This window comes from Diachasmimorpha longicaudata, chromosome 8 (assembly GCF_034640455.1).
Source record: "Diachasmimorpha longicaudata isolate KC_UGA_2023 chromosome 8, iyDiaLong2, whole genome shotgun sequence".
Taxonomy (NCBI): domain Eukaryota; kingdom Metazoa; phylum Arthropoda; class Insecta; order Hymenoptera; family Braconidae; genus Diachasmimorpha; species Diachasmimorpha longicaudata.
In genome coordinates this window covers 4,529,910-4,550,976 of record NC_087232.1, presented here as the reverse complement: position 1 = coordinate 4,550,976, position 21,067 = coordinate 4,529,910, and the positions used below count along the sequence as shown (strand labels likewise).

The following is a 21,067-nucleotide window of genomic DNA, read 5'->3' as shown; positions in this document are numbered from 1 at the left end:
GTCAGTCGTACAGATTTGAAAGATGAGAGACATTGATGAGAGAAGTCATGAGTAGAAATACTTTTATTTGTTTTATTTATTATAATTTTATAATTTCCAAATGATCTTGACAGATTGCAATGGACATCTAGAATTATTCTGTTATTTTCAAAGAAAAAATAAAGATTGTTTCCTAATTACTGTAGTCTTCTTTTTTTTACCGATGATTCCAGCATCTGCAAAATTAATTGAAAAAAATTGTATTTATAATGATAATTAGAAAATTATTTTGATATCGAGTGACCACATAATTCTTATTTAATTTTCTTGGGCCCAATCCCTCACACAATAAGGAATAATTATGTACTAGAAATTCCGATCAAGAAGTCATCAATTATATACAAAGACTATAACTGTACTGGTACTTATCAATTCGTAAAATACTTGCAGAAAGAGTTTTGTGGCTGAAATCCCACGCTTTCAAAGGAAACGATTCGTAAACTTACCGATGTTTTCTTTCTCTTTGTTCTCTTGCCTCCTCCAAAAATGGCGTGGAAGCACACTTGCAAATCAGTTTTAATAATAGCTTTTCTTTTGTTTTGCTTCATCCTTGCCTCCCTGACCTTCTCTTTTTTCTCAATATCCTTCAGTCTCTCTATCAGAATTTCCCTCTCGAGTGATTCTCCAGATTTTTGGAGCAGGCCCTCTTCGAAGAGCAGGTATCTCCTGGGGATCTGTGGCTGAAATACCGAACCTTCCCCTTCTCCTAGGTTCCAACCCTCCTTGCTGGCATACGTTTCAACACAGCACATTGCGACATCGCAAATGGTTCGAATCTTGGAATTAATTAGATCATTGTCAGGGGTCAGCGCGTCCCTGCAGACTCGCAGTCGCTGCATGAACCAGTTCAAGAATCTTCGGACAGTCGTAGAATAATTGGCTAATTAATAATATGTATTTGAATCGATTTAAGTCTAAAAAAATAAAGAGTTAAAAGATTTCAAAAAATTCAATTTTTCATTTGTAATCATCAAATGTTTGATACATAATGCGGCCAAAATAATGCAAAAACAATTAAGATATGGCTCGAGAATCGACATACCTAAAAGTTGCCTCCTTTTCCTCGCCACCTCCCTCAAGCCAATACTGCATAATAAACTCCATCCCCTTCTTGAGGTCCCCCAACTCTTTCTCCTCGCAGTTGGTGTCCTTTCCATTCCAATGTGCAAGAATGACCAGAGCATAGACCACCACGCACTCGGGCTTGAGATTCTCCACCACTTCCCTCTCTGCCTCCCCCAATCTCATCAGTTTCCCCAAGTTCCTATTTCTCTTCCGAACGAGCATAATCATCCCCCTCCTCAAGCCCTCCCTCAAGTTGTCGTCTTTCTCGAGGCCTCCAAGTGCAAAGAACCCCATGAAATCAATCGGGAGACAATCCCTCGGACAATATCGATTCAGTCCCCTCATGAGCTTCGATTGGAAGCATTCTCTAACTTCAAAAACATCATCCAGCATGAGCTTAGAAAGGTGATAAAATTGTTTCGGTTCCAGTCGGTCCCCAATCTTCCCGGATCTGCACATCTTGAGCAAACAAGCACCAGCTTGAAGCCTCAACCACGACTTCTCGGCAGGCCTAAGGCTGCCAACTCTATCAACATCCCCACCCTTTGAGATGAAAGCCACCAGCAGGCGAATAATCTCCACGACGTAGGATTCCTGAACGGGCCGGGCTATCACCCACCTCGTGATGCATTTCATAGCTTCCAATCGGTCGATCGTTCTTCGAGGTAAAGTCTCCTTCGCGGTCCAAGGTTTCCTCACAGGTCCCTCAACGGGTCCAACCTCGTCTGGATCAAACCTCAAGATATTTCTATAAATCATCTTCATCAGTTCATAAACCATCTCATCAGCTCCCTCGCCGAACCAGGCAATGTACCCCAAACTGGCAATGGCAGTCCTCATCTCCTGAGATGGATCCATCAAACAGACCTTAATCCTCTCCAGAAAGTCCTCGAGAATATCATGTTTCAAAATCAATCGATCGCACACAAGTTTCACAGCGGCCTTGGCTGCCCCCCTAGACCCAGAAATGATGAAGCTCTTGCAGTACTGCAGAACACTGCTAGTGGCTGCGAAATCATCCAAATTCGTGACTTTCCCCACGTTGGTCAAGATATGAAGGACATTGACCACAATCGATGGGTCATCCATCTCAAGAAAGCTGACCAGGGTGCCATATATCTCAGGATGAATGAAATAAGCTGCAGAAGAAAAGGAGAGAATCTCCAAAAGGTTGAACCCTTTCGTCGCCGCGGTATTCGGGTTCAATCCAATGCTGTCAATGATCTCATCATTTCTTTCCAAAACAGCAATCAGGTACTCAATCAGGACGCGAATGGCTGTCGCGTCAATGACCATCGAGCACGAGCGCTCGAGAGAGGCCCTGATGGTATTGTAATAAGGATTTGTCGTGTCTAAATTTCCAATCTTACTGAGAATATTGTTAGTGAAGTCCTCCGATTGTGTGCAAGTCACGTCTGGTTGAAGGACCCCCTCGACATCCTCAGCCAGGGTAGAATCCTCGTCAGTGGCCTCGAAGAACTTTTGAAGATTCACTTTCGTTTCGTCTGGATTGTCCACTGATCCTGGAAGGAACTTGGAGAACAGCGTCAACTGCTTCTGAGACAATATCTCGAGTTCTTGAACTCTCAGCTCGTCAGTTTCACCTCTCAACTCTCGTCTCGTCTCAACGAGGTCTGTTAAACACTTTCGAATTGTCGATCGATGTATATGAAGCTGTGTGAAGGCCCTGCAAGCGTTGTCATTCAGCTGATCAAAAACGTAGTAGAGCGTCATCATTCTGTCCTGCACGTCAGCATGACAACAGATGAACCATGTGTTCAGAATTTTCTCAACGTACATTCGGTCCCTCTCGTCCTCGACGTAGTAACCACACATGACCTCGTTCATTATCAACGACACTGCCGATTTGGGAATGTCAGGGATTTGAGATTTCCTCACGTCGCTGTACCTGTCCGAATAAATGACTGATGCAAGCTGCTTCAGGGTGTGCTTACGTACCAGATACTCCTTGTCCAGACTTCGCTCTTTGATTATGCTCAACAGGTCTGTGTCCATAAATAGATCGGGTTCCTCCTCTGCAGCAGAGACTATCGTTGTAATCACTTCTGATCTCACTTGTGCTGAGTGATCTCGTTGCATCAGAGTCAGGACTTGGGTGATGGCCTCGCGTGTTGAATAATCTAGGAGGAAAATCCTCGCTTTTTCCAGACACATTATCCTGATCTTCTCGTTTTTGTCCAGGAAATTCATCATGTAGAGTTTCCAGTACTGATCAGATGGTTCTTTCTCCAATAGTCCAAAGAGGATGACGATAGCATTGGATTTAATCCTGATGTCTGAAGACTTGAGGAGATCCACGAGTTGATGAAGAACATGGCTTTGGATGTCGGGGTAGATCGGATAAATGGCCGAGAGGATTGAATGGGCATTCTCGAGGACATCGTCACTTGCAAAATTTACGAGGAGTGTCAAAAGGTCCTCGGCAAGGATGGGCTGTAGAACTTTCTTGGAGTTGACCAATATCTTCTTCGAGAAGTTCTGGACTGTCTTATTACTGCTGAATGTTAGGTTCAGGAAGATGAAGGGAAGAATGCCACCGCGAATTTCTTTTGGAGAATTGAGTAGCTTTATGAGCAGAAAGGAGATAAGTCGATGGATATTTTGCTCGGAGTTTTTCTCGATTATATCGAAGAGAACTGCAACGAGCCGTTGGAGGATTTTGTGAGCGGATGCGGTGTCACTAACATGTGAACAAAGAGCAAACGCGTTGGATCGAGTTAGATTCGTGAGGATTAATTCAGACCGCTGGTACAAAGGGGATGAAGAGTCATTCAGGGGCTTTAAGTGGTCTATGAGAAAATGGAGGATTGTAACTAGGGTGCCAGGGGTGTTTGGAAATGGGGTCATGGGACAGAATGCCCGAAAAATGTTAGAGTGACAGATAGCGGTGTAAAGTTGAATTGTCTTGTTGGAGTTGGTGAGAAATAAGCGTTCGTTGGCAAGGTGATGTGCAAGAGTTTCGTAAATTTTATAGTTCTTTGGGTCTGATGTCCGCCAGTCTGTAAGCTTATTGGCGAGAACCTGAAAGAAGAAGCGTTATGAATGGTGGGTTGTCTTTTGGACACGATTGTACTCGACAATTGTTCCATATGAATCAGGTTGTCATTACTCTTTGCTTGGCACTAGAAAGATAAGTTGGCATTTCGTCTCTTATAATCGAAGGAGCAATTCAATTGTCTGCTATGGGATCACGAGCTGTTTTGCCCCGAGTTAAATGACAAAGTAATTTACCTTTAGCCTCTTCTCCAATTCATGATCCTCCAGATCACTCGTCACTGGCTTGCATCCAGTAGGGATTTGCACTCGCAGCATGATAATTAATGAATGAAATATCTGCTAACTTGGCAACTGATATCCTTGCACTACATGACAAATATCGTGATTATGGAAATGAGCAAAGGAATAAAGAAAAACATGGAACCCGGGAGTGCCGAGGGGTCAGTTCACATTACAATTAGGCTCGAATCCAAACAATAGATGGCCCTCCCCCTTTTTCGCAACGCCATAACTCAATGTTCGGCGCTGGTTATCCTTGAAAAGAACAAAGAATGGAACCCAACAACGATATGCGTTAAGAATTACGGACAAATTTCGTAAAAAAAATTCATAAAAAAGAGGTACAGAAAACAGGCTGAATGGAGGCTTCTCTTAGGGAGAAGTAAAACCCTTTCTAGGGCCAAAATATCTCATTTGGCGAGTGCTAATTATCCATGTATTACTCTCTCCAAATAATGAGACAATGAAGGTGGGTAAAAAAATAATGATAGCAGTATTGACGTGATCAGTGATTTGTGATACCAATCAGGAAAGTAATCCGGAAGTGCATAAGAAGGTTATGAGGGAGGTCGCAATATTCTCACCGCGATTAAAACACTGGGGATTCGTAGAAAAAAGGAAACAGACGGCAGCGAGGGAGCATCCCCCTATTCGCCACAGGCATCGGACAGACTTGGTCGAGCAATCCTTATATGACTTATTAAAAATTAACTAGGGGCGTCATTAATTCGTGGATTGATCGAAAACGCCGAAATTACCCAAGAGTAAGGAAACCACTCAGGAAATAACAAGAGCAAACTATCCATAATTAAATTTTTTTCGTTTTCTTTTTTTCCATATTTTTTTAATAACACATTTTTTTATTTTCCGATAAGTCTATGGTAATTAATTCATAACAAGAAAGAAAAAAAAATGATTCTTCATTGACGGTCTCTACAGTAATTATTAAAAGGTACAATTAGCAAATAACTATATCGTGCATTCGCTCTTGTGAAATAATCGTAGGAATATAATCGGTAATTTATGTATACATTTATCTTATGTATATACATATATATTCTTCAATTTATTAATTATTTTCATAACTATAGAGCAATATTTTGTGTTGTTCCTCCATTAATCCACGTACTTGATTTTGCATCTACAAATATAGTACGTCATCTACTTTATCCGTCAACTCCTCGTCAGCCAAGTTAACCACACTTTATTCAGTTTTATCGATTTATCGGAATCTTCATAATTCATTTATCATTACGTCATTATTTGTATTAATATTAATCATCAAATTCTAAAAATACAAACGTTTTGCAAAGTCTCAAAATTATCGAAAAATTTTCTTTCGATTTATGGTAATTCCGAAACTCATTTACCCACATATAAATTTCTTTATTCACATATAAAACAATTGCATAATTTTAAATATAATTGTCATATATGTGTGCCTACATAATAAAGGGGCTGAAAACATTGTTGCGCATGAATAAATGAGGTCAGAAGGAAATTCTGCTTTGGAGTGATAAGAAGTCTGTATCTATTACTGCAGTTATCTGTAAAACTAGGAGACTTTTGAGAGAATGTCAGTAACCATTTTTTTATGAAGAATTTGTTTAGCTACAAAAAAGGTTTTATGGCATTCTTCTCTTTAATTGTTATTTGTCCAGATATCTGCACAAGTAAATGAACCATTTCGAGGTCCGTATGTTTCTCCCATAACTTTTAATTTCTCAGGAAATCGCAGAATCGACAACTGACTCAAAAATTTATTCGTCAATGGTTTCTGAGAAGGTACGTTATCATCTTGATAATCAATGAATGTGAGAAAAAATATTGGGGGAATTATTTCCATGGGATTACTTGCACTCGAAATGAAATAGATAGTCAAAATTGTTATCACTTCAAAATGAAATTCGATGACTTTTAATTATTTATAGAAAGATAGGGCTTTGTAAGACACTTTCAATCAGCTTTATTTTTGTTAAATTTTTTTTCTTCATAATTTTAAATCCTTTATTCATGCACTCAAAGTATATCCATCTACTTCTTTGCTTTTATTCTACACATATTTATAAGAGAATACACAAAAATGCACTGTTACCGAAATAGCGGTGAAATCGGTTTCATCTAAATATTTATTATTTCTTTAATTATTTCTTTCCTTACTCGACATTATTAACAATTAAATTCACACACGAAAGACAACGATTTACAATTTAATTGTGGATGTTTGTTATGGATTAATTAATTATGAAAAATTAATCAACTTTTGTTCTCTCTATATACATTTTTTAAAAAATAAAACGACAAACGATAAAATCAATAAATTAATTATCCAAGTGATGAATTAATCAATTGAGATTAATTAATAATTTCCACAATCAATCGATTAATTCTCATGATTTTACTGCCTTTTGATCATATTTTCTTTATGTTTGACGATTTATTTTTGTTAGTTGTCGAGGAATTTAACAAAAAATGAGGAAAATACTCATAGCCCCTTAATAATGTGAGCATACTTATCATAATTTCCGCACTTACTTTAAGTAATTAATGTATTTACATATGTAATATTAACTTTACGATTTTCTATACAATCATTTTTGTTTTTCTCTTAACTATGTAATTTATCGTCTAGCCTAGCTAACTAATGTCAAACGGAATTTTTTACATAGAAAAATTACAATGCATCTTTATTTACCATTATCATCATCTTTATCACTAAATTTTCATTTCACTTAAGTGTAATTTGGAAAGAAAATGAAAACCAAATGAAAGGAAAAATTGAAGAATTTGTTCACTTCTTCATTTTCCTTTTTGCTGTGAATAGAATTTTATTTACAACCTCAATCATTCATTCATTCTATTCAATAACTGAGTAAAATGATGTTCATTATATACAATATAATTGAATTAATTAATTAATGATTTCAGAATTAATAACCATCGACTTAAAAATAAAAAACAAGCAAAAAAATCTGTACTTTATTTTTTTCCTCATTTGCCACAATAATTTATACTCATTAGAGGTATAGACACTATAATAATAGGGGAAATAAATCAAGGGGTTTCCATTAGTCGTAATGAATTCATTGTTTGTATGTTCTCATGAATTTAATGAAAATTAATACGAAATTATATATTGATGCTCTATACAATTTGCATGATTGTAATCCATAATTAATAATTATTTTGTATATATTCTCATGACTTGATTAAATTTCACTTGTACATTGTTACTGTGAAATTATATTTATAACGTTTGAGATAAAACAAATGTTATGTAATTATTTAAATGATTGACGGATACGAATGATTTTATATCAATTATTTAATTCATTTTCTCGATAAAAACGTTTCGTCAACTCTTAAATTGTAGTATGAATAATGTACATTTACACAATATAAAACTAGATTCTCTGATCGTGCAATGAACAATATAGACAATCGACACAGTATTTTTGCTTTTCTCTACTTATTATTAATTCAGTAATTATGATTACATACAGCTATTCATTTCTTTCATATTTTTCATTTTGTTGTCGAGGAAAATTGTTATGTATTCGTACGGAATTGAAGAGTTTAATGTGCCAGTGTGGAAGATAAACTATTTTTTAAATGTATTGAAGTGGCGAAATTCAATATTTTCGATTGGCATTTCTTTGCTTACGTCGATAATGACTGATTTTAGAGGAGAATGCCAAGGGTTCTCTCTTGGAGGGCCGGAAATCAGTAACAAAAACAAGTTAGGCGATATTTTTTTACTCAATTCTATTGAATCATATATTCTTTATATAATTCTAATTGTATGAATAACCAGGGAAAATGTCACGAGATTTCTTTTGTGAGGGATAAAATTGCTCAAATTATTTTTTCCTCAATCTGTCATTCTCGATTTAACTGGATAATTGAGAAATATTAAGGGTTTTACCACTTCAATACAGATATGTTTATTTATTGGAAAAAGAAAAAAGTTTATAATTGCACAACTGAGCCGTGACAAATTTTTTTGTGGTAGTATCTAGTGTTGTATCTCATCATTTATAAAAATTTAAAGAATTTTGGGGATTTATATGTACACTGGGTGCTTATTCAATCTTTACAAGAAATTATTTACAAAATATATTCATCCATATATTACCTATCAAATTAACATTGTATTCATTCATTTTATTTAAATTTAGCTTTTTTGTTTAATTTCTCAGGGGTTTTGTGAATATTAAATTACTTTTTTCATTTTTTCTTTGTTTATTTATGAGTTTTTTTTTTCATTCATGTTCTCAATTTTTGTAAGTAAGAATAAAGTTTTTTTTATTGTTTAAACATACCACAGAGCCTCTGACACAAGTATCGAAAAATCGATTCTTCATTTGAAATTTCATTGTTACCGAAAGATTGTGTTTGTACACGTGAGCCTTAAGATTATTTGAGGGAGAAAAATATTCAGTTTCAAGCTCGTTTGTGAATAGTCTTTGTTATTATTGAACAATTTATTTAACAGTTCATGAATTTTAGGTACTGACAAAAACCATAAAATGCTATAATAATCATCATTTTTTCCATATTACAAAAAAAATTATTGGCATTTCTTCCTCCAGCAATTCAACATCAAATTATTCACATAATAATCAAAAATTTAATTACATAAATATCTTAAGAATGAACAATTCAAGAAAAAATATCAGAAAAGGAATTTTCAACTTCGCAAAGAAATACTTTTCGACATCTTTCGACGTCAAAAAATAAAATACCTAAATTCTTCAGTTAATAACGCTAATATCTCTACGATGTGTTTTTTTTCCTCGTGAAACTCCTCCCCTTCCCCACAAAAATAGTTTCTTCCGTTTCTCCCTCAAATCCCTCACACTGGAATCAAACTCATGGAAAAGTGTAAAGACAAAATCTTCCAGTAGATTAATTCCTTCCTGATTCCCAAAATCTCCAAAAGAAAAATTGTCAAGAGGATACCATAATTTGATATTAACGGCAGTACAGTCAGATTAAATAGTGATCCATAGAACTCCATAATAAATTTCCTCACTTTCTTTTACCAGTCCACCATGTAATGATTACAATTTCCTTAGAAAAATTTATCTCACGGTAAAACATACCTGAGTTGATTAATATCTAATTTTCAAGGTCCTTCGATTGAGGCATTTATCGTCAATATTCCATTTATTTTCTTCATTAAATTACAATAATTTTTTTGTTGTAATTTTATTGCCACGTTTTCATATGTTTGTTTTGTTATAAACATGCTTTTTCTAAATCTCCCAAGAATTGAAAAAGAAAGGTAAATATTGTTGAGCCCTAATATAACATGTACAAACTTACTAAAGAAAGAAATAAACATAGGAAAAAAAAATTAATTGGTATGAGAAAAGGATTCCGTCAGACAATTGCACTACTGTGATAAACAGCATATTTTTATATACATAGACTATGGTAAAAGAAAGAATTTATTTCAGCTAGTCGATCGTGAAATGACCAAGAACACGAGATAACCTCAAAGTTTCTTTACCTCTTATTTGACAAATGTACTGTGAACGAGTGATTTTACAAGAAAATGTTAATGTTTTTTAATTGAAAATTGAATGAACATTTCCTACTAAAACCAAACTCTACGAACACACTGACAATAATCAGCAAATCAATTCGGAAATGATTCTTCTTATAATTTCTCTGAAATGATTCTTAATAATGAATCATCATCAATAATTGTAATCAATAAATCATAATAATAGTATCATTAATAATAGTAATAAGAATAATTTACTCTAGTACTGATCTAAGCAACTAAAGGTCGCCATTGGAGGATTTGAAGAGATCGAGGTCAATGCTGATAAATGTACTTTCTACAAAAATGATAAATCAATGACTACAACAGTCACAGTCAAGCATTTGATGCCTCAGTATTTTACACAAGATGAAGAAAATAAAAATGAGAAATTACAAAATAATTATCAATATTGACGTCTGATTCTCGATAAAGCCTCGATGATCAACCGAGAAAGGATTACTTGTGCGCTATTCTTTTGAATGTATTTTTGTTTTCATTCCTTCCATTGATTTTTTCAAGATTTTCATTAAGTTTTGACACGTACAGATTCACCAGGTGGGGTCCAGCCACACGGCAATCGAATAAACGTTGAGTTTTGACAAATAATCAAACATTAAGGCCTTGACCAGAGACGGTAGCTAATCACTGTCAAGGTCGCTTCCCGAAGGTCATTTGTTTTCACGGGATATTCGCCTACGTTTCGCCTGTTCAGCTGTCTCGGCTGTCACTAAAACAACGTTCCCACTGTACGATGTATCTTTGATTAAATGAAAGCAGTATAATTTTATTTATTTCATGATATATATACTTATGATTTTTTTATTATTAAATTAGCAGAGGAAAGTGGGGAAATGTAATAACATGGAAAAATATTTTGACGTCAACAAGACTTTGTCTATTGCACCCCTCAATCGTGGAAACGAAAAGTGAAAACGACACATTGATCTCTAGCAGGCGATATGAAGAATTCAGGTTTCACGTGTCTAAAACGTCCCTTTTGCACAACCTTGTGATAAAAAGTTACTTTATGCCCCTGGGGACCGGAAGCCGCGATTCTAACCTCAGTTCGTTCGGTTAGAACGGGATTTTGAATCCGAGAGATACAAAACACCAGATATAACTCGCCAGCCAAAGCATTTTCTGACGAATTTGAGGTTATAATCTGAGCCAAAGATGAGAAATTATTTTTTATAAAATATTCGATCGTTCATAACCTCTTCAAAAATTGCAAGTTTGCAATATCGATATTTCTTTGACTTCTACTGAAACTGTCACTCATTAAAAATTTCAAAAGAATTTTCTACAAATTCCAGGAAAAAAATTTCAATAGTAGCCACCACACTCATAAACACTTGCAGTTTGTGGTTTCTGAGATTAAATTTGAAGGTGGACGTCCTTCAAATTCTGATTTATTTTCTCCGAAGGGGAATGAAATATTCCCAAAATTTGGACTTTACTCGATGCGTTGCACGATATATCTCCGGTAACGCAAGCAGTATTTATTTCAGCCTTGAAATTGAACTCGATCTTGAGAAAGATTAGCAAGCATCGGTCAGCGTTTTCAATTTTCTTTCCCAAATAATAACGATCGTTTCCCGGAAATGACATTTGCATTTAAATGAACGTAATAAAAAAACACTACTCTAAACGTTTAATTGAAAAATACTGGAGAAGAGAATTCAATATCGTCAATAGTCACGATTGAATGAAGCGAGAATACCATCAGAGATCGTCTAAAAATTTTAGTAGTGGAACAATTACACAAAAATTATCGAGAACATATTTTGCTAAAACAAATTTCTAATTGAAGAATAATCTCTACCTGAATCAGCCTTTGCCATTGATTTCACATAATTTGTTAATGATCTTCGGACTTAGATGATTCACGGTCACCGGTGGATGCACTCATTATTTTTTTTTTTCATGTTTTCCATAAAGTGTTTCCTTACTTGCATTAATGCGTAATAATAATAACAATAATAATAATATGGAATCTCTATTCGACTTCTCGATCTCCAATTAAAGTTGACATTGAGGTATCAATGGATGAGTAAAAAAATTAATATTTTATGAGTTTATTCCCCCAAATACATAGAAATCCTCATAATCATCCATATTCATGATTCTCATTAGTCGTTGAAAGAAACAACACCTTGTCCATTATCTCAGAATAAATTCAGAAAAATATCAACATTTCAGTGATGAAGAGATTTGATCATCATAAGGTTTTCCGTATAAAATTCTAGTCAATAGAAATGTTTCCCACGATTTCCCCACTCCTTCAGAAAAATGATTATTAAGTATAAGCAAACGGACAAATGAACAATTGCCTCGATAATTTCCACTAATGAGACATTAAATAAAAATGGATTGTTCACTTACCAGCACCACTTCGTGTTTTTCTCCTGTTAACGTCTTCCATTGACCTGGATGCACCTCTTGTATTACTCGCGGGTGTAGCGAGTGGTGATACTGCACTCTGTCTTACAGATCTTCGCGTTGTAACTTCACCAACTGATTCGTTACTCGACACTGATGTACCCCGTAATCTCTCTTTACCCACTATCGTTGAATTAATATTACCAGGTTGTTTAGTCGTTAATAAACGACTCTCCCTCTGTACTCTACTGCTTGTGTTGAAATTTGATACATTCGTTGAGTTTAATTGGCTTCCACTGACTGAAGAACTCAAAGTTGTTCTATAAAATAAATGATATGATTATGAAATCGCATGGGAATCAACCAAATCAATTAACCCTAATTGAGTTATTGATTCAATCAATCGTAGATAAGTATAATTAATCAATCAATTGTAATTGATTAATTCGTTGAGTTATTTATGATGGACTTCTAGTCAGTGGAATATTTTAGAAAGAAGGAACTGATTTTTGCATCTGAAATTCTTACTTAGTTTCTTTGAGTTTGGGTGACGACGCTTCCTCAGTTCCCCTGATTCTCCCCTTAACAGCGATCTCTATAAGAGGCTCATCGTCTGACGACTCAACATCCACCAAAATGGGACCTGCAATTGGAAAAATAACCAAGTAGCATAGTTTACTGAAACAAAAAGCTCTAACAAAAAATTAACCAAAGAGTTTGGGCAATTTTAAGGCCACTTATCAATGTCAATTTACAATTTACAATTATAATTGATAATCACATTTCCTCCCCCTAAGCATCAAAGCCACTCACCTTTTTTCGCTTTACTCAATATGTTGAAGCCCTTCTTCTCCTCTTTGCCACCGACTTTTCTCACATGCCCCCCCTCCTCGACCCCCATGCAAGCCTTGATCAACACCTCAGCATTTTCCGAGCATTTTCTTTTGCCAGGTCTGGCCTGTGGATCTTCACTATTAGTTCCCGATGCGACTGAGCTTTCGCTCTCTTGTCTCTTCCTCTTCCCAACTTTTCCACCCCCAGCAGCATTTGGCGATAATTTTGGGAGGCTGATTTTACTTCCAACCTTGGCATAAGGTGAAATACTCCTCCTCTCACTTCTCTCCTCACTGAGCCTCCCAACAGTAGTTCCATGCGGACTGCTCTTTGGTGTTTTAACAATATCAGGACTATTCATTTTCTGGGATCTCGTTCTCAAAGATCTCTTCTCACTATTGTCATTAGGTATTTCAATCAACAATTGCTCCAACAACGATCTCCCAGGTCTCTTGACATAATCCTCGGAGCTTATCGGATTAATTGGTGTCAATCTCTCCACAAAATCGTCTCCCTCTTCAATGCAAATAACATCCTGCCTCCCCTCCAGCTCTTGTTTCCTTCTTCTCTTTCTCTTAATATTGTCAGCCTCACTGTCAACACTTTCAACACCCTGACCTGCTGGACTTGGTGTGTCATCCCTTTGCAATACAACAGGGTTGGAATAAGTGTAAAGTGGTGGAGTGATTCTTATCGGTTGAGGATCGTCAGTGAGCGGTGATGCTACACTAGTGTCGATTTCACTCTTTCTACTGACATAATCCTCACCCTTCACCACTAGGGGAGATTCACGTTTAATCATACGTTTTTTATCACTGTCAACTTTCATCAATGATAAATCCGATGCATTTGCGGAGAGTTCTGATGTAACCAGGAGATTATCCTGCCTCGTGTCATCGGGTGTTACTTCCATTTTGGGTTCTAATTTAGGTTTGACATCGGGAAATTGGGGAGTGGACTTGGCGTGATCGATTTGGTCGTTACAGAAGTCTTTCGATGACTCTTTTGGAGACATTGTGGAGATTACTACGTTATTGTTTTTACAACTCTGATGACTTTGGTCAGTAGTCTGAAGGGGCTGAGAGATACTTTCCACGGCTGGAAGCCTTTTAACGTCTGGAGATATATCGGAAGATAATTCTTCAGTTATCACTTTCAACGGATCTTCTTGTTTGACACTTTCATATGCCTCCGAGGTCTTCAGATCAACTTTTGGAGATTTATCAATTTTACAAACTTGATGAATCACTTTATCTTTATCAATTTTTTCACTCGTCTCAGGTTCATTCACTTGATTGAGAAATTTATTATCACAAGTACCACTTTTACCAGTATTTATCAATGAATTGTCATCACCAACAATGGTGCCGCTTTCAGTATCACAATCAATCCTTGATTCTGACACTGACACTGATTTATCACGATTATCACATTTAATGTCTTCGTCATTATGACAAATATCGTGATAACTTGACACTGGACTTAATTGTTTATCAGGATGAGGATGAGGATGTGGATCATCGTCATTGTCAACGCCATCGTCTTCATCGTCATCTTCATCGTCAGGTTTTAACAGTTTCGAATTCACGGTTGAACACATATCATTTGTTGAGGAAGGCACGTTCTTGTTTATTGTTGTTTGTATGGTTGTTAATTCCACTCGATTTAGCTGGACATTTTTCACTGTTTGAGATTCAGTAACTGGTCGATGAAGGGGTGACTCGCCTTGATTTGGGGATTTCTCGGAAAGGGCATCCATCGATTCAATACCCGAATCCTCTCCGGTATTTCCGTTATTACCGGAATTTTGGGGATTTACTCGTTCATTCGAGGGATCCAGCAGTGGAATAACATGGGTGTCGAGTTTTTCAAGAGTTTTATCTTGGTGTTTTGGATGTAATTTAATTCTGGAGAGATCAGTAGATGCCTCCGGAGCTTTCTCAAAATTCGGATCCTTTTCTTTTGGTTCGGATTTTATTTCAACTGTTTTTGTTGGGATCACCGATGATACTGAGGTCGATGATGAAGTTGTGGGGGTAGTGGTGCTTGTCATATGATTGGGAGATGATTTTCTTGGAGTTAGAGGTGAAGACTGAGACTCTGACTTTATTATCGAATAATTTTTGAGCTTTTGAAGAGATTTAGAGTCGTCTGGTTCGATTTTACTCTTCATGGGGATGAGTTTTTTGGGGAGAACAGACGAAGGGTCAAGTTGGTCCTCGTTCTGAAGCTTCTCTGGACCTGTAGACAGGTGACTCAACGATTTTGAAGGATTTTTTAGAGCTGAATCCTTATCAAAGAGTTTTGATACTCTCGGCATGTGTTGGACTGTTGTTGTCTGACAAATTTGGGGATCTGACAGATGGAAATCTTTCTCGTCAATCAGACTCAACCGACGTCGTTTCTCCTGATTTAAGAGATCCTTTTTCATACCATTAAGTTCAGTCACTCGAGATATTGCACTGGTTTTGTCGGTGAGCCGTAAATCACTGTCGCTTGTTCGACGAATTTCACCGATTTTTTTAGTTGTATCAGGGTTAGAAGTATCACAGGAATCTTTTGGGGTCTTCTTCATGGGATGATCAGTGACTCCGGAACCCTTGTAACCCAATTTTCTCCATTTTGCCTGATTGTCGAGAATTCTACCCCCTGAGAGCAAATTTTGTTCACGGTGGAGACCCTCGCCAGTGTCCGACTTCTTTTTTGAATCTCTTCTTTTCGTTTTTCCTGTATAAATAACAGACAGATTAGTATAACAAAGTTTTCACGTAAAAAAAATCATTAATGGCCCATTAGTTTTGCAACAGTTTATCGGTAGAATAAAAATTTAAATAGACAAACAACTCCTTCCTTTAATGGGCTGCACTTATTCAGGTAATTTCGGGAATCATATAACGACCGAAAAAAATAAATGAATATCGTGTGCACTGATTAGAAAATTTTTTAAAACATTTTGATTAGCACAAGTAAGTAGCTCAACTTTACCTCCACCAATCTTATGCTCATTCGTATGATTAGGAAGCTCAGTCTCAAGATGCATCTTTCCCCCTTGACTATTAATTCCTCCAACAGCTGTGACGCCCTTTCCCTTAACAGGTGAGGGTATCCTGCTGTTCAATGGAATATCATCAACATCCCCAGCCTTGCTGGATCCAGCCTTATTAACCACACCCCTCTGTCCCTCAACAAGACTCTCCTGCTTGCTTTTTCCTGGCATTGAATTGTTGACCTTCCCCACAGCATTAGCAGCGATATTAGCACTTGCTGCTGCAACAGCATTATTAACTACAGTGACTACTTGTCGATTGCCCCCCACCCCAGCTACTGTTGAAACAGTCGCAGTGGTAGTGGCGACCATGGTCGTTGTCATCATAATGCCCATGGATTTTTTCTGCAGTAATTTATTTCCATCAGTTGTATCCTTCATCTTTTTAAGCTTTCCTCTCCTTTTGACAGCATTACTCCCAGAGACATCTTCCTCCCTTATCATCATCTTCTTCTCCTTCTTCCTGATTTGCACAACAGAAGCATTTCTTCCCCTCAACGAAATATGCAGTGGTGGTACCCTGGGTTCATCCACACTTCCACTACCAACCCCAGAAGGTGTGCCACCAAACATTTTACTTATCGTCTTATCAGCCTTTCTCATTGGTGGTGTATTAACAAATGAGACATCAACTTTGTAAGCCGGTGTTACTGGCTCTGATTTCTCCAATTTCAATCTCAACTTGATCTTCTCTCCCTGCATCGGACTGTCCCTAGATTTCAATTTGTGTTTTAAACTACCCTCGCTGCCCGTTGATTTACCCGTTGTTTCTGAATCCGACTGATCAGTATTTGTTGTTGTATCATTTCGTCTAGATATATTACTATCAGCATCATCATCCGAAAATATTGAATTTGAACGATCATTGGACGGCGAGGGAAATGAAAAAAAATCATCCTGATTGTCAACAGCACTCTCTGGCTCAGACTCTGAACTTTCACTTGGCATTGGCTCCAAATGTCCAGTCAATGGATTTATCAGAAATTGTCGTATTTTACCTGACGATGTATACTCAGGCTCTGGCCTCACATCGTCATCATTTCTCTCTTTGTTATCAGACGACGATGATGATGAAGATGATGATTCTTCTCTAATAGCATTTATCGTTTTGTTATTTATTGGTGAATTTGTTGAGGCATTTATTGATGTACTAATTGATGAATTTGACGTTGCAACAGTTGTTGCTGTTGTTGTTAAATTATTTTTTCTCTGATTCCTTGACTCTTGATTAAAGGCACCTGTATTGATCTGATTCGTTAATGTGCCTTGTGCAGCATTAACTCTTGATTGGATTAACTGTTGATTCTGTTGTATATTTCCTGAATTTTTTGATGTACCATACATTAATGTGGTCCCAGCTGTGGTTTGATAATTTCTACTTAGTATATTTTGACTCTGTCCATAACGAAAATCATTGCTAGCACTTGTGTTGACATTCGCGTTTTTTAATTGATTATGATGGAGCTGTTGCTGAATATTCAATGTTTGTCCTTGACTCTGTGGTGTGACTGGAGTCTGCTGTGCTGTAGGTGATGCTGAGGCTGCTGACGCTGCAGACGTTTGATTAGATCTGGGATAGGGTGGAGGTGTCTGCTGTCTGGGTCCATTATTCATGAAGCCCAATCGTTGCTGAGCAACATTCACATTCGCCGGAATTATTTGCTGTTGCATCTGAGGCTGAGATAATTGTCCTTGAACGATTATCTGTTGTCCCTGCTGTTGAAGAAGCATCTGACGTTGTTGAAGAGGTGTTCTAATTCCCTGACCATTTACCGGATGCCTCGTGCTGATCAATTGATTCCCTCTATACGTCAACTCCTGTCTAATTGGGAATTTCTGCTGTATTTGTACTTGCGAATGTGTCTGATTAGTTTGTGGACAATTGCTGGAACTGCTCTGAGGTACAGAAGCAAAGGCAGAGGGCACTGATGGAGTTGATGGCACTGCTCCAATGAGATCCTCAGTTCTTATGGAATCCAAACTCGTTGGCACCTCTGACTCACCTCCGACAACTCCACCACCAGTTGCTGACTCTTTCCTTCGCCCATTCGGTTTTTTAGCTGGTTTCGTTCTACTTGTGCCAGCCCCAGTATCAACAGCCGGCACCTTTTGACCCTGGCTACCACCAGGATGTGCACTTCCATCGTTCTGAAGTAAATTAACCAGTAGTGGTGATGACAATGCCACTTGATTACCACTGATTGTTGTTGCCAGGCCAAGAGCTTTACTTATCGGTGGATTAAATTGATTTGGCACTAGGGCTTGAGGTTCTTGAGGCTGATGGGTTGGATAAGGCGGTGGTGGTTGGTTGTGCTTGAAGGCTGGTGGCTGAGAAATTGCTTGGGCGTCTCGATGGATACCTTGGGCAGCTTGGGCAGCGTGAGTCATACTGGCAAATGGGAATGGTCCATTGTAGTTGTTACGAGGTGATGCATTGGGATTTGATGGATTTGAAGTGGTTGAATTAGCTTGATTGATTGCTTGAGTGAGTCCAGCTGTGCTAGAGGCTGCCTGAATTGTTTTACTGAGGAACGACGGGATGGGATCACAGTCTGTCGGCGCAACGACGTTTGGAGACCGAAATTGAGGAGATTTGCAGGATGTACTTGGTCCTGGCAAAGATCTCTCTGCTTCACTCGATGGTGAACTTGTATTTCCATCTGTGCGGGCTTTTGTCGATAAGTTATCATCGCTGGGAGTCGAATGGAGAACAATCTCCTGTGACTCACCTCCAAAACGTCCAGCGATACGTAAGGATATCACTTGATCACCTTCTACTTGAACTGAGAGAATTCCTAATTGAGTTAGGGTGGGAGAACCCTCGGTTGCCAACTCTCGCAGGCGTAGGGCTGCCTCTCGAGGGATTGAGAAGGTCACACGAACTGAATTCCAGGGCTCCACTTTGTTCACGCGGAGGCCATCTCCTTTATCGGGGGAGATTAGGTGGTTTAGGCGATCTACTATTTGTGCGAATTTCTGGGGAAAATCTGGATCACCCAGGTCACCCTCGCACGTTACCACCGTCTCGATCAGATCACCATCACTGTCTGCTGCCATGACTGGGGAAAATAAAGTTGTATTAATTTTCCAATTTTTCAGAAAAGTAGGGGAGATTATTCTATGAATTTTCAACAGCTAATGAAATTTGATATAATCCTTTGAACATGTGGCTTTTACGGATGAAATATTGATGACTGTGTGTGAAAAGGAAATGTAAAATAGATCAGTTAGAATAACTTATATCTCCCAACAACTGTAAATTGTTAATTTGTCCATTGAATCGAATATTCAGTGTTCGTTACTTGCAAAATTTATAATTCCATGGAATTCGCTACATTTTTATATTTGATTATTGAACAACTATTTGGGCTAATTAATGCTTATTCAAGATTCATTGAAATTAAAGAGCCAATGTCTTAAGTTTATCAAATTCTCGGTCATGACCACCAATTATCAATTATTTCATCAGAAAATGAGTAAAATGAATTGTTTTACAAACTTGAAATTCTCTATAGCTACTGGGAAAGTTTTCACGATGTCCCAAACAATAATACCCCCATTTATTCCCAACGTTCCATGAACAATTATTTCACTTATTTACTTACCAATCATCAATCACATAACTACCAGGGGAGCCTGGGGACCTCTCGGGGGTGCAACACTGTTCCTCGATAACCCGACGAAGTTTCTGTCTGTGGTCCCAAACTCCAGGCACTATTTTTAATATCTTCTTCCACTGTTGAAAAATGAAACAATCATCATATTTAGACGCTCAACAATCACATCATCCATCACTCAAGCCTCCAACAATACTAATTACCCCAAAATCCCACCACAATATCCTTGTGCATCGAATAAATATAAATATAAATATGGAGCTATCGATATTAGGTTATAATTCGCTGGTAATTACTCCATTAATGACCACCAGGACCCACCAAAACTTCGGAAAACTCGTTCAAATTCGTCATCCAGTCTGAATAATTGCAGTCAACAACAGCAAACGATTACTCCAACATTTCCAGGAATTAAATTGGCCGAAAAATATTTAAACAAATAATTTTACTGTTAAGAAACTAAGGCGGCTTGGTTTCTAGCGACACCAGGGGGGGAAATAGGTTATAGAATAATTATCCAACATACAAATATCCCCGATTTCCTCGTGTCCCTCAATCACATCAACAACTCCCAGTAATACAATTGTTCATAATTTGATAATACCAATCAGGTGGTTCATTTGGTCATTAATAACATGTAAAAACATTTTAGAATGGGGGGCCGTCCATTTTGTCCGTCGGGGGAGGCGAACGTGAAGTGGGCTCAAGCATGCTCATGATAGCCCCGTCAACCTCACGGAACATTCAATGTACCCGTTACCAAAGTCATTTTTCAACAACAAAAAATGTACACATATTCACAAGCTCAGCATTTTTGACAATTATGGACGGATTAGTAATTAATCGTTGATCATTATTCATTAATAATCAACAGTTGATGATAATGTATCGTGGAATTTTAACGGGAAAGAATTTCCAACGTTACCCCATTTCGTTAGGTTTTTTTTCTCTTTCCTCTTCTTTCCTTCACCAACTTCGGGGATTCGAGGGGTATTGGTTTTGTTAAACGTATCTTGTGGATAAACACGAGGACACACAACGTTAACCACTTGATTTATAAATGATAATAACACTTTAAAACAATTTGTAGACACAGTGGCAACAGTGTGCCGTGATAATCACAAAAATACTTGTCATAATCGGCGATATAAAGGGACAAGTCATAAAACGCCATGAACAATAACAAGGTGCCGCCATTTGCAATGCGTACAACTGACATGCGCAAATCAATCGCGC

General features: G+C 37.4%; 2 protein-coding genes across 7 annotated transcripts; both read right to left on the bottom strand.

Annotated features, from left to right (window-relative positions):
• Positions 1–58: 58 nt before the first annotated feature.
• On the bottom strand, positions 59–4,831 carry LOC135165134 (sister chromatid cohesion protein PDS5 homolog B-like). 2 transcript variants are annotated; one of them, XM_064126125.1, is made up of 4 exons: positions 4,357–4,831; positions 1,082–4,146; positions 486–894; positions 59–215 (listed from the first exon to the last, which is right to left on the bottom strand). In XM_064126125.1, the coding sequence occupies exons 1-4, from the start codon at positions 4,435–4,437 to the stop codon at positions 177–179; spliced, it is 3,594 nt and encodes a 1,197-aa protein (XP_063982195.1). In that variant the 5' UTR covers positions 4,438–4,831; the 3' UTR covers positions 59–176. The 2 variants fall into 2 exon arrangements, with proteins under 2 accessions (XP_063982195.1, XP_063982196.1); XM_064126126.1 differs by lacking the exon at positions 59–215 and having other exon boundaries at positions 862–953.
• A 378-nt stretch (positions 4,832–5,209) lies between these two features.
• LOC135165131 (uncharacterized) lies at positions 5,210–21,057 on the bottom strand. Of its 5 annotated transcripts, none has more exons than XM_064126111.1 (7): positions 20,757–21,057; positions 19,820–19,950; positions 16,154–19,273; positions 13,148–15,895; positions 12,863–12,977; positions 12,338–12,654; positions 5,210–10,712 (listed from the first exon to the last, which is right to left on the bottom strand). In XM_064126111.1, exons 2-7 carry the CDS (start codon positions 19,824–19,826, stop codon positions 10,624–10,626), a joined length of 6,396 nt encoding a protein of 2,131 aa, XP_063982181.1. In that variant the 5' UTR covers positions 19,827–19,950; positions 20,757–21,057; the 3' UTR covers positions 5,210–10,623. The 5 variants fall into 5 exon arrangements, with proteins under 5 accessions (XP_063982181.1, XP_063982185.1, XP_063982184.1 ...); XM_064126115.1 differs by having other exon boundaries at positions 5,210–10,699; positions 20,757–21,056; XM_064126114.1 differs by having other exon boundaries at positions 5,210–10,682; positions 20,757–21,056.
• Positions 21,058–21,067: the final 10 nt, after the last annotated feature.